Source organism: Squalius cephalus (genome assembly GCF_949319135.1).
Source record: "Squalius cephalus genome assembly, chromosome: 12".
NCBI lineage: Eukaryota > Metazoa > Chordata > Actinopteri > Cypriniformes > Leuciscidae > Squalius > Squalius cephalus.
Window position 1 is genome coordinate 2,019,235 of NC_137133.1, and position 13,735 is coordinate 2,032,969.

Genomic DNA, 13,735 nt, shown 5'->3' on the forward strand with positions numbered 1-13,735 from the left:
TGCCGTGTATTTGTCCTTACAGTTTAGTCAGAAGCACAAAAAGTCCATACTGAAACTGTACAAGTGTGAGAATACCAGCCTGATAGACAGCTGATTTCTCACACACACACACACACACACATTTGTTTTTTTGTCACAGGTTTCTATTTACGCTGTAAATCACAGAGTTTTGCTCAGCGCGAGTTGCACTGCAGAGCCAATGTAAATAAGAGTTTTTACTTATGTAATATGTCATTTTCTCATAATTTTATATTGTTATTTTAAAAAATATATTTTTTTATTTTATTTGAAAAAAATTCAAATAAAAGTTAGACAGTTAAAGAGAGTGTGTTCCAATAGTTTTTGCTATTGTATTGAAATCAGTACTAAGAATTACTGGTATTTTGGTAACAGCGGCAAAATATAAATAACCTTTATCAGTTATTCCATGAAATACATGTAGTGCAAAGGGTTGATATTTTACAATACTTTGTCACAAAGAAAATGAAGTAGGCCTAATCTAACTATCTAGATTGTATTTCACATTTATGAGGATGGATACGCATCATTGTATTGCATTATATTTTGACCAAAAACATGTCTCATATGTTTCGCATTAATGACACATGGAGCCGCTGCTCACACACACACACACTCTCTGCTGCTCGTTTGATCAGTGCTGAATCAGTGTGAGACGCTGATGGTTGTCTCCTCTGTTGTGTCCGTGTCAGTGCGGGAGCCGGGCGGACAGGATGTTACATCGTGATTGACATCATGCTGGACATGGCCGAGAGAGAGGGGGTGGTGGACATCTACAACTGCGTCAAAGCCCTGCGCTCCAGGCGAATCAACATGGTTCAGACTGAGGTGTGTGGCCTTCTGACACGCAAGCAGTGACACCGCTATTATTCTCTCCCCATTTTATGTGTTTTTAGGATGAGATTTGATATAATTAAATATAAGAAATAAAAATGACTTGAGAAACCTTCCCTGTAAGCTAAGAGTAAGTTTGGAATTACCGTATGTCCGTCTCAAAGCAGCGGCCTTGTTTCGGCACCTGAACATGTATATTGGCCTCTATAAATGAAGAAAGAACCTCAGGCTTGACCACTAAGGGCCACTGTTGCATTCCTGCAGTATTTACCCAAAAAAGTCATCATTTCTGCTATGATGCATTTCATAGTGTGGGTCTAACTCATAATTATTTTTTAAAAAGAGGTATCAGTAACACTTTACTTAAAACCTTCATGTATAATGTATGATTAAGGTATCCATAATGTATGTTATAATGCATCATATCTTTTTATAAATAATTGTAACCAAATGCATTATAATATTTACAGATTCCTCATTACATCTGAAATCAGTTGTTTATCATGTGTTTTAATGCATGATAACGGTGGTTATGATTATTCATGAGGCTATGCAATGCATTATAAGGTGCGTTACAAGGCATACAGTAATTAATGCATTAAAAATACTGTTATAATGCATTATATATAAAGGCTTTAAGTAAAGTTTTTTTTTAAAATTGCTTTATGCAAATGTTGCAATTTTGCTACAGTGGGACTCGTGTGTTACTCCATCTTCTGCATGTTAATTAAAGCAATATGGTTGTTGCCCTAAAATTGCCCTAAAAATAGTTACAAAAGGTGATTTCCAGCCTTGGAAAATGGACATCCTCGCCCTTTATTTAAATATTATTAACAATTTATTTAGAGATTATGTGCTTGGAATCAATTGTTTTATTTTTGTGATAATAACACAATGAAACATGACAAATTATGTGACAATTTTTGGACAGGCTGTCATACAAAGAAATTATGAACATATGAGAAAACAAGAGAGAGCCAACCAAATATTAATAATTGATTATGTTGTAGTCAATGTATGGTTTTTCCTGTCAGCTTTTTGGTTTTCTGTAACCTGTAGCTGGCTCTCATGATCTCTGTATCCCTCTGTCTCTCAGGAGCAGTACATCTTCATCCACGATGCCATCCTGGAGGCGTGTCTGTGTGGCGAGACGGCGATTCCCGTGTGCGAGTTCAAAGCCGCATACTACGACATGATCCGCATCGATTCCCAGAGCAATTCCTCTCACCTCAAAGACGAATTCCAGGTACATACAAATGCTGTTTTTTTATTATTTACTGCAGTGCTTCTGCACTGGCTTTACTGTACTTCAGGACCCGGACTTTACAAGAGGAGACTCAACATTCACACAAAAATCTGTATTACTATGAACTGCATGCGCTCCAACAATATGCAGCATTATTCAGTGTTTGGTTTCTAAACACCTCTTGAATATTGGGGATTTCATGTTCTTGGCAGTCAGAGCACAATATACATTGTCCTCATTTCAGCAAGTATACATGGTTGTATATTTTTAACCTTGTGCGGTTTTGTGATTAACTTTGAGGTTGAGAGCATGTCTATGTTGGCATCACGCTCATTTGACTAGATTCTTCCAAATGACAGATGAATCTGTGCCAAAACCCCATAGTTTGTTGGACACACGGCCTTTGACTCAGAGTTAGCCTCACCCGCAGTGAAACGTCCCCTCCTCCAGACTTGTGATGGTGATCTGTCCACTATGTGTTGTCCAGACGCTGAACTCAGTGACCCCTCAGCCTCAGCCTGAAGACTGCAGCATTGCACTCCTTCCTCGAAATCACGACAAGAACCGTTTCATGGACAACCTCCCGCCCGACCGCTGCCTGCCCTTCCTCATCACCATCGACGGAGAGAGCAGTAATTACATCAACGCAGCGCTCATGGATGTAAGTCTTCTAGAGACCTCGCTGTCTCTCTTCTCCTCGTCTGCTTTACGTTAGACACACGCTCTGTTCCAAAACCTAGTGAGCTGCCGACGGAGGCCAGCCAACAGGCACCCCGACAGCAACACACACTGTAACAATAATACACTAAATCTACTCAGTAAAATTGTGGCAACAGATTACAAGGAATATTGTATATCAAATTCAACAAATAAGAATTGAGTTAGAATGAATCAAATCAATTCCTTAAAAGTCAACCATTTAAAATGAGTAACTGCAAATAGCCGTTTTAAAAAGTACAATTTAAACAAAAATATCTGAATAACAAGCCGCGTTTCCATTAAAGATTCGCGCAAAACTTTTGCGATTTTTTTTCTAAATATCGACAAAAAACTATTGCGAAATGACGGCGTTTCCATTAACCGATGTTATGCGACTGAAACATCATTTTTTCCTCTCGCGATAAGTCATTCCAAAAATCATAAAACGGACGTTGGTAAGTTTATATATATATATCACAGCCACGTACCGCACTAGACATTATTATTAGTAATGGAAGGAAACGTAGGCGTGTTATCCAAGCATTAATGGCAAGGAAAGACCCTTATACTGTGTCTGTGAGCGGCACATATGAGGAGTTTCTGGGTTTTTCTCACTCATTTCTGCGTCGAGGTCTTGATTGTGGCATTTCTTTGAGGTTTAGAATCCAGTATTTCTGTCATTCTTTTGTCTTTTATGAATTTAATAAAGAGCTCTGTCTCGTATTCTGTCCAAGCGCCTTCTAAGTCAGGTGACCTGTAAATGCGCAAAAACTGTTTCCATTGCAGTTTTGCGAAATATTTCTTTTTCGAATTGCCTGAAAAACCTCCTCATGCGAGCGTAAAAACTTTTTTGCGATAAATGGGAGTTTTTGCGAAATTGACGTGTTTCCATTAAGCGTATTTTCAATTCGCAATTTCAATTTGCGCAATTTGAAGGGTAATGGAAACGCGGCTACTGACAGACATCAGAGATGAATTAAGAACTCTTTATTTTTTATTGCCAATATTGAAGACATTTGATGATAACAAGCAGAATCACTGAAGGACAGAGAAACTGACTTAGATGAAATCAGTTCAAATTATTACAAACCAGACAGACTTTATTTCTATCATTCGTCTGCAGCTCTTTTTGGGAATGAACAGGTTTAGATGTTGATGTTTTGTTGTAAAGTTTGATCATTATGGTGATCAGTGTTTTTCAGTAACAATATTTTGTTGGCACCGATCAGACATTATGATTTTTTCTATTTTTAAATACACTGTCTGTATGTTAAAAAATAAATAAATAAATAAATTAGGGCTGTCAAAAGATTAATCGCGATTAATCGCATCCAAAATAAAAGTTTGTGTTTGCATAATATATGTGTGTGTACTGTGTATAATTATTTTGTATATATAAATACACAGAAATATTTGCATACATATACTGTATATATTTATATATAATTTATATTAAATGTAAGGAATAATTGACGACAGGCCGTTGAATTATTAGAAAAATAATGCACACCCGAGGTGGTAATGCGGTCACGACGCGAAGCGGAGTTACACCTCGGTGTGCATTATTTTTCTAATAATTCAACGGCCTGAAGTCAATTATTCCGCTTATACTACAGTTACCACACCTCGAAACATTGTTCAGATTATGTATTTCAAGACGTTTGTAAAGTTGTTGTCATTAAAACGCTCTTGTATGTAGGACTAATTTCTTACGCATGTAATACCATGCCTCCGTTGCTAATTCCAAAACGTCATTTTAGAGTTAGTAATGGAGGTTTGAGCCACTGATAGCAGACTAATGCTGGGACACACGACTAGCTGACACATTCTCTGACTGTTTTCATCCCAGCAGATTTTAAACACCGACTTTGAACACAGACTGAACGCGCTGAACACGTGTTTGGGCATGAATGATCAGTCATCAAATTACATTCATAACCGGCCTTAAAGTGTGTCCTCGGCTCGGCTTTATGCAGTTATTAGAGAGAGATGTTGCAATAATGAGACAGAAAAGCATGTGCGTCAATATTATTTATTTATTAATTCAATTCGTTATAATTAATTTGTTCATTCTTTTTTACATTATTGACAGATGACAGTAGACTAGCCAAATAAATGAAACACAAAGCCATTTTAACAAGTAGGCCTATCAATAATTATTTATTTGTTATATATTATCTGCAATAAAAATCCGTGCTGCAGGACTATCCATTTATTTAGCCTATATTCAGTTTAATTTTCTATTGATTATAGATAGCCTAGGACTATATACTTTATTTATTAAAATTAAACTGCATGTTTCCATTGATTGTGAAGCTAGACATTGAAAATTGCAGATCAAGCGCATGGGGCTGCATGTTTTTTCTTGTTATGAATTGTATCCTATTTTCCGTTATTACCGTTAACTACGCGAAGTGATATGGAACTGTAATGCGGTCAAGACCTGCTGGAACTACTTTAGCTGTGCGTTTCCCTGAAAATAATGCACACCTTAGAACGTTCTTCAACCAATCAGATTCAAGCATTCAACAGCCCTGTAGTATAAATAAATATAATTTTTTTTTATATATAAATTATACAAAAATCAACATTTTTCTTAAATATATACAGCATGCATGTGTGTGTATTTATATATACAAAATAATTATACACAGTACACACACATATATTATGTAAACACAAACGTTTATTTTGGATGCGATTAATCGCGATTAATCTTTTGACAGCCCTAAAATAAATAAATAATATACACAGTCTGTCTTTAAAAAAACAACCAAAAAAAAACTACAGTGTATTTAAAATACAAAAATTCTGAATGTCTGATCTGTGACAACAAAATAATGTTGGTGAAAATCTATCGATATCAAATAGTTACTTTTGGTCAGTGATAAGATTAGTGAATTATTTTACTTTATGATGCTGAAAACTATATCATCTGACCATCTTTGTTAATGGCTTTCTTTGCAACAAATGATGTGCTTTAGCAAAACACCGTTACAAAAACCTCAAACTCGCATAAAAAGCCAAGAGTCAAACTGCCCACCTAAAGGAAACACTGGTCATCATAATGGTGAATAAACATTTTCAATAAAACATCAACATCTGTTAATTCTCAATAAGAGCTTCTGTAGACGAATGACAGAAATAAAGTCTGGTTTGTAATAAGAGAGATTTAATGTATTTCCAGTTGATTTCATCTAAGGCTGTGGTTTAAGCCACTTGAAGTTCTTGTGTTTCTCTTTTCTTCATTGGTTCTGCTCGCTATCATCTGGTTACCATCTAAATTTTACTTTTTTGTGTGCTATTTGCAGTTACTCATTTTAAATGGTTGACTTTTAAGGAATTCATTTTATTCATTCTAACTCAAATCTTATTTGTTGAATTTTATTAATAATATAGCTTGTAATCTCTTGCCACAATTTTATTGAGTAGATGTAGTGTATTATTTTTACGGTGTAGTGTCGGCCCAGATCCGGGCCACATCTGGTACATGTGGATTCCACCCGTACCAGATGTGGGCCGACACTATGTTGCTGTCTGGGTAGGCAGCTAAACTTTGCCGCCTTCTAAGATGCCTAGCTTTAGTACACATAGCTTTTATCAGATCAGCCAGTTCAGTAAAAAAATGGTGGATGAGGTGCATGTATATCTTGTATAACTCTATGGAGTTATAGTGCGCCACTAGACAGCGAGATCGCTCAGTGGATTTTGGAACGGAGCTACAGAAAGCTAGAGACAAATCCAGGTGGCAAGTCCTTTGAGTGGGACAGATGTTAGCGTGAGCCACTGTAAAACCTATTCCAGCTGCTCTATTATGAGCAATCCATTATTTGTCTTGAATTAAGAAAGCTTTCAATTTTCGTCATTAATGAATTCTTCTTGATGGCTGTATGTGGTCCTAAATTGAACATTCCTTTATTTGGGTTTCCAAAAATAATAGTCAATTTCTTTTGGTAACCTTATTGGAAAGGGCGAGGTAAGTGTAACTGTGAATCTCTTGCTTTAATTCTGTCATTTATTAAAAGACAAGTTGACTCAAATTCCAAACGTTCCTTCATCATTTCTCACCCGCAAGTCATTTTAAAACCTGGATGTTTCCTTTCTTTCTTTCTTTCTTTCTCTTTCTTCCTTTCTTTCTCTTTCTTCCTTCCTTCCTTCCTTTCTTTCTTTCTTTCTTTCTTTCTTTCTTTCTTTCTTTCTTTCTTTCTGTGGAACACAAATGGAGATGTTTAGCACAGTGTTTACTTCATACAACAGAAGTAGTCGTTCATACCCCACACACACTTGTTCACACTCAAGACGACATGTTTGAATTGAACACGAGCACAAATGAGACTTGAGATGCAAGCCTGTTCTCTGCACACGGGTCGGATGAACTGCTGCTAGTGTGTTTTGAGAGTCACTGCATGATTTCATTATATCCTGCCCACAGATTCTTCAGAATCTCTCCGTTTGTCTTCCACGGAAGAAAGAAAGTCAGACCGGTTTGGAATGACATGAGGGCGAGTTTCTGATCTGAGAATGCATTTGTTCAGTATTTAGATTGGTGTGCATCCATCTCCTAGTGGTTCATGTGTCATGGCTGTTTGCGTAAGTGAAGCAACGAATCCGCCCGTGTCTGTCTAATGTAGAGCACCGTCTTTCAGTGTGCACAATGCTCTGTACATCTGAGAACGACATGTCCATTCAGAGACGTCTTCACAGCCGATGACCTTTGACCCTGGGAGATGGTGGTCTAACAGCCAGAATCATCTGAGCTCAAAAAGTTGTGATTTTAGAGGGTAATTTTAAATCGCTTCCTCGTACGCTTCACAAACTCTTGGACTTTTTTTAACCAAGCCGTCAGAAGAATACCAGGTAATTTCTGATTCAGTTCTGCCTCTGTTAGACTGGATTTGTTTCGTGGCTTTAGTGGTATGTCAGCACTTTCCATTCAACCTCTCTATATTGGGTTTGCTACAGCATGCAAAGGAAAATGAATGCATTTAATCACTTACAGAGATGTTCATTTATCACACTGACACATCTACACACACATACACACACATATGAACCGACACACGTTTACATCATTCTCTCATTTCCGAACGCTCACTGTGGTCCTTGCATGATCATACACATTCACACGTCGGCCATCCTGAGAACAGCTCCATCTTTGTCTTGTTTGTGTGTAAGTGTCACAAAGCAGAGTAAGTGTTTGCAGGAAGTACATTGTTCTCTATGTCGTGCAGAGCTACAGGCAGCCGGCCGCGTTCATCGTGACCCAGCATCCTCTACCCAACACCGTCAAGGACTTCTGGAGGCTGGTGTATGATTACGGATGCACCTCCATCGTCATGCTGAACGAGATCGATTTGGCTCAGGTGAGATTCAAGCTGAAGTGTCGTTAACATTTTGCATGATCATTTAAAGTCCCCCTAAAATGATATACAGTATAAAAAAAAAGTTAATTTAAAGACTTTGTAAAAGGGCACAATAGGTGTGAAAAGACTGCTGTGTTTGATGCGAGTGTAATGTGTGTGTACAGGGTTGTCCTCAGTACTGGCCGGAGGAGGGGATGCTGAGATATGGGCCTGTACAGGTGGACTGCATATCCAGCTCGATGGACTGTGACGTCATTAGTCGTCTCTTCAGGATATGTAACCTGACCAGAGTGAGTTTTCACAGGTCTCTGAAGCTTTTAAGCCACAGAGTGCAGAGCCGCACTTCTGTCTGGGTTAGACGTGCATCACTATATGTGACCCTGGACCACAAATCCTGTCACAAGGGTCAATTTTTTTAAAGCTGAATAAATAAGATGTCCATTGATGTATGGTTTGTTAGGATTGGCCAATATTTGGTCAATCAAAAATTAAAAATATTTTGAAAATCTGATGGTGCAAAAAAATCGAAACATTGAGAAAATCTCCTTTAAAGTTGTCCATTTATGTTCACGATTGTGCTGCATTCACTCACACAAATAATTATTTTATATATTTACGGTAGGAAAATTACTTAATTTCCTAATGATTTTTGGCATAAAAGAAAAATCGATAATTTTGACCCATACAATGGATTGTTGGCTATCGCCACAAATATACCAGTGCGACATGTGACTGGTTTTGTGGTCCAGGATCACATATTGACGTGTGTGTGTGTGTGTGTCCCAAGCCTCAGGAAGGTTACCTGATGGTCCGTCAGTTCCAGTACCTGGGATGGGCGGGGCATAGGGAAGTCCCCGCCTCCAAGCGCTCGTTCCTCAAACTGATCCTCCAGGTGGACAAATGGCAGGAGGAGTGTGAGGAAGGCGATGGACGCACTATTATACACTGCCTGTGAGTATAGATGATCAGTCACAACACCAGCACACAGCAGTTTGTGATGGTCATAGTATCAGATCTTCAAAATGCTTTGATACCTACAGTATTGCCATGAACACACAGAGAGTCTGCTCATATTTCCTGTCAGTGTGTTATCTGTGAATGAATGTCCGCTCACTGATATCAGATTTACCCAAACATCACATGAAGAGCACACTATGACTGGTCCTTTCTCGTGTCGGTTTTATTTATCAAGCACTTTTACTGTTTCAAAGAAGCTTTACAGAAAAAAAAGGTTGAAGTAATAAAGACTTAAATTCTTTACCATACTTTTAAAAAGAGCACTTATTACAGAAATAACACACTTACAAAGAATATGTTTGCGCGTGAAACGTTAAAGGTTAAATGTTTCTGGACACTAAACTGCATGTTAATTTGAATGAAATGAAAATGTATTATAGTTTCAGTTTATATGAATGTAATTAGCTGAACTTAAGAGTGCTTGACCCACTCTGTGTGAGCACAACTGTATATGCAATTTCATAATGTTAACCAAAATATACTTTAATGTCATTTCTATGGAAACTTGCATATATTTTTGTAGTACATTTTAAATATATTAACTTTAAATGTAATATCAAATCACACATTACAGTTAAAATGAATTATAATTACATGTGCTTTAGTATGTTAGTCTACACATGAAGATAAGTGCACTTCTTATGATTTAAAGTGTGCTTTTAAAGTGAAACTTTAATTTGATATTATTACACGTTTTAAAAGATGTCAAGAAACACAGTCATGAAAGTGTCTCTTTAAGTGCACTTAAGTGGCCTTGTATGTCATTATTACAGTTTTTTAAACACACTGCAACCCAGTGAAGCACGTTCATGTTGTCACGAGGAGCCCCAGTAAGCAGGACGATCTCCATGAGGTGACTGTAAAGATCCCGCATTGCTCTCGAGAACACATGTGATGAGGAAGTCTTTGCACACACACTGGTACAGTGGTGCAGTACGGGGAAAATCATCTGACGTGTGTGTGTGTGTGTGTGTGTAGGAATGGAGGCGGCCGCAGTGGGATGTTCTGTGCCATCAGTATTGTGTGTGAGATGATAAAGCGGCAGAATGTTGTTGACGTCTTTCATGCGGTGAAGAGTCTGAGGAACAGCAAGCCCAATATGGTGGACAGCCCGGTATGAGCAGCACCTCTCACACACTACACTAACACACACACTCACTAGTGTCAGCAGGATGAGGAAGTCACCGGAGGCAACACCTTATTTGATGGTGACATACAGTACTTACCCGTGTTACACGTAGTTACTATAGTAATAACAGTAAATGATGTATAGTAATCCAAACCGGTTACCCTTTATTTGGTTACACTTTATTTTAAGGTGTCATTGTTACAGTGTAATAGTTAATAGTGTACAAGTTACAGTGTAACTTGCTCAGTTGGGGATATTTGGGGATATTTAATTTAATTAATCAATCAACAATACCATTGATCAGCATTACCAAACGTGGACGTTCCACTAGAAACAAACATTGATGTATTATTTTAATTTAATACTGTGAAGCTGCTTTGATACAACCTGTATTGTGAAAAGCACTATATAAATAAACTTGACTTGACTTGACTTGTAATAATATTTTTAAGTAATATTAAGAAACTATATGTACTTACTATTGGGTTAGGGTGGGATTGGTATTTGGTTGAGGGTTAGTTGCATGTAATTATGCATAACTTACTGTTATTACTATGGTAAGTACATGTAACATATGTAACAAGGACACTGTAAAAGTGTTAGCAAACCTATAGTAAGTACATGTATTTCATTAACAGCTTATTTGTGTAATTACACTGTAACAACATGGCCTTAAAATAAAGTGTAACCTCACTGTATTTTCTGTCTTGTTGTCCAGTAAGAATCTCCCAGCATCCTTAAAACTAGATTTACATTTACTTGAGAAGCATTGTGTGTGGCGGAGGAAAGGCTCATCCTCTGAAAACACAGTTTATCCTAACTAATCCGACAGTGATTCTAACTAACACTTTTGACTTAACTTTACTTAATTGTAAAAATCTAGTAATGCACTATTCACATACTAAAACCCAGGTTCAGATTAAGATTAAGATTAAGATTGGTTTGAGTGGTTTTTGAGGCGGGGAAAATCTTAATGGACTTTTCACTTCTGCAGGTCATTTCCCGAAGTCATCTTGAATGTTGAAATTTTAATACAACTTGGAAAATTTGAGAGAACATCACATAAGATGACTTCATAAATTGATGTTGATTTTCCTAAAATGTTTTTAGCTAAACTTCATTTATACTATTGTAATTCTCTTCACATTGATGTAGCGATTGCAACAAGAAATCAGTTATTCAGTTTCAAAGGAAGAGAAGTATTATTATTATATATATATATAATATTATTATTAATATGTATGTATGAATGAATGATGTATAACATAACAATATTTCATGTCAATTAATAATCTTTTATAATTTTGTCCTAAACACCTTGTGAAACTCTTAATTTAATTAATTATATAATCCCTCTATATTTGTGACAATCTTGCAACTGATCATACTTGAGTCACACAGACTTCAACATTCAGCCTGCAAAACACAACAATATTATATGTATTTAAAGTAAATGATCAAGTACTCTCTACAGTTTATTTTAGTTACTGGAACTCTTGTGTAAGTGAACTATACGAACTAAGCATTTGTCAGTACCACATACTATTCCTATTTCACTTGTTTTTTTGTTGTTTTTTTGTGTTGATTTTACAGTGTTTACTGGAATCAATGAAAATACTGATTAGGAAAAAGATATTCTTTGCAGTGTAATGCTTTTTAACGGAGACTAGCGCTGAGATTTCACACTATAAATACAAATGTACATAAACATTAACATCGAATACAACGAAAGCCTAACATCATTTCCATAAAAGCCCATGGTATGCCTCCCTTTTTTTTTTTTTTTTTTTAAGACAGAAAGAATTCACATTTTGAATTATTTAAAATGTATAAATTTGTATAAATGTATAAATAAAATGTATAAATATTCTCATTTATTTACAAATTGCTAAGTGTTCATGTTAATTGGCCAGCAAGCTGATAAGTAAAGAGTATTGAGAGCTGTTGTGGTTTGAAACACACACACACACCACATCCTCTGTAAAGAGCCGGTGTTTGTCAGGCTCATATCTCGATGTGCTCTCGTCTTCACAGGAGCAGTACCGCTTCTGCTACGACCTGGCCCTGGAGTACATCGAGACGTCCTAATGGAGAGCTTCTCTGACGAGCGCCGTGTAAATGTCTGTGCATCCGTGTCGACTTTCATGGGATTCAAGTGCCGGCCGCCCGGTCCAGATCATGTTACGTTTCCTTCTTTTTTTACAGCCATTTGAAACATAAGGCCGAGCTGTTGCATGCGTGTGTCTGTCACTGTTCCTGTTAATAACATGTGTAGCTGTACTCGTGTAGATGGACATTGTGTCGGAAGGGAAAGCGTGTAACTTTGACCGGAGAACACTGCACTCCGCTCTAATGGCTGGCTTATTACGTTTCTTCTTTTCCTTTTTGGTAGCAGATGATGAGCATAAGCCAAAGACTTGTGTAAATATGTCTATAGGGATGAAGCACATTGTTTGTATTTATTGTTTACTTGCATTTTTGAAAGCTCAAAACAATCATTATCATTCCCTGCCTAAATTTCCACTGCAAACACTCTTTGTATGAGACAGATTTAAGTAGTGTTATTTTTTGTTGTATTTGAAAAATGTATTTTCCTTTTTTATTTGAAATCTTTTACGTGTTCTAGTGATTTGTTTTACGTAACGGTTGTGATTCTGTTGGTTTTTCTGAGGAGATCTCCGAGAGGAGGAAAGAGAAGAGCTCTATTTTTTCTGATGTTTTCACATTTGTATTGTGCTGGAAATGGAGAAGAAAAAAAAATGCAAACAATGAAGTGTATCATTCAAAATATATACAGTATTAGACTCTAGTGTATTTAGGATCAAAGCCAATTTAAGAAGAAAGTTGCAGCCAGTATTGATGCTGATCAGACATTTTATAGAAAACAAAACAACAGCAAAATTCATCATGTGAAATAAGTTATGTATTTTTTGTCTGTAGTTGTTGGCTTTATGGCTGTAATACAATGTCAAAAAGTACAAATACTTTGAATAAAAAAAGGATATGTGAAAGAATGTGTTTCCTCTGATTTAAAATGAGTATGGTTGGAATGTGGAGGATTTCCCCGTTTATGTAATACTGCCACAGTATTGCTATAATAAATGTCCATAGACTGTAAAACTGCAACAGTAAAATCTGTTAACTGGTCTAGAGTAAGTTCTATTGCTCCTACAGGGAAAACTGTAATAGATCCCATTTTACAGTGGAACATTGTTAAATGTACCGAACAAATCATATTATAATTTACAGTAACAAATCGTAAACTTCCCTGTGACATTTCACATTTCATCTTATTTGTTCGTGCATTGGAGTTTTATGTAGCATTATTTTAGTGTTATGTGGTGTGTGTTATGATGATGGTTCAGTATTTCCGTCATGTGTTTTTCTCTTTAGTATCAATATATGTTAAAAGTACAGCGTGGCCTAGCT

General features: G+C 36.7%; 1 protein-coding gene across 34 annotated transcripts in view; it reads left to right on the top strand.

Moving 5' to 3' along the window:
- Positions 1-13,314, top strand: part of ptprk (protein tyrosine phosphatase receptor type K) — a 195,083-nt gene extending 181,769 nt beyond the window's left edge. For 22 of the 34 annotated variants that reach the window (XM_079887473.1, XM_079887477.1, XM_079887476.1 and 19 more), the window contains 8 exons: positions 711-846; positions 1,949-2,098; positions 2,586-2,759; positions 8,029-8,160; positions 8,325-8,450; positions 8,948-9,111; positions 10,156-10,291; positions 12,341-13,314. In XM_079887473.1, the coding sequence (XP_079743599.1) occupies positions 711-846; positions 1,949-2,098; positions 2,586-2,759; positions 8,029-8,160; positions 8,325-8,450; positions 8,948-9,111; positions 10,156-10,291; positions 12,341-12,394 (1,072 nt within the window). In that variant the 3' untranslated portion in view covers positions 12,395-13,314. Of the gene's footprint in view, positions 1-710; positions 847-1,948; positions 2,099-2,585; positions 2,760-7,636; positions 7,655-8,028; positions 8,161-8,324; positions 8,451-8,947; positions 9,112-10,155; positions 10,292-12,340 lie in introns of all 34 variants that reach the window. The other 12 variants (XM_079887444.1, XM_079887466.1, XM_079887455.1 and 9 more) reach the window with 1 other exon arrangement.
- The last annotated feature ends 421 nt before the right edge of the window (positions 13,315-13,735 follow it).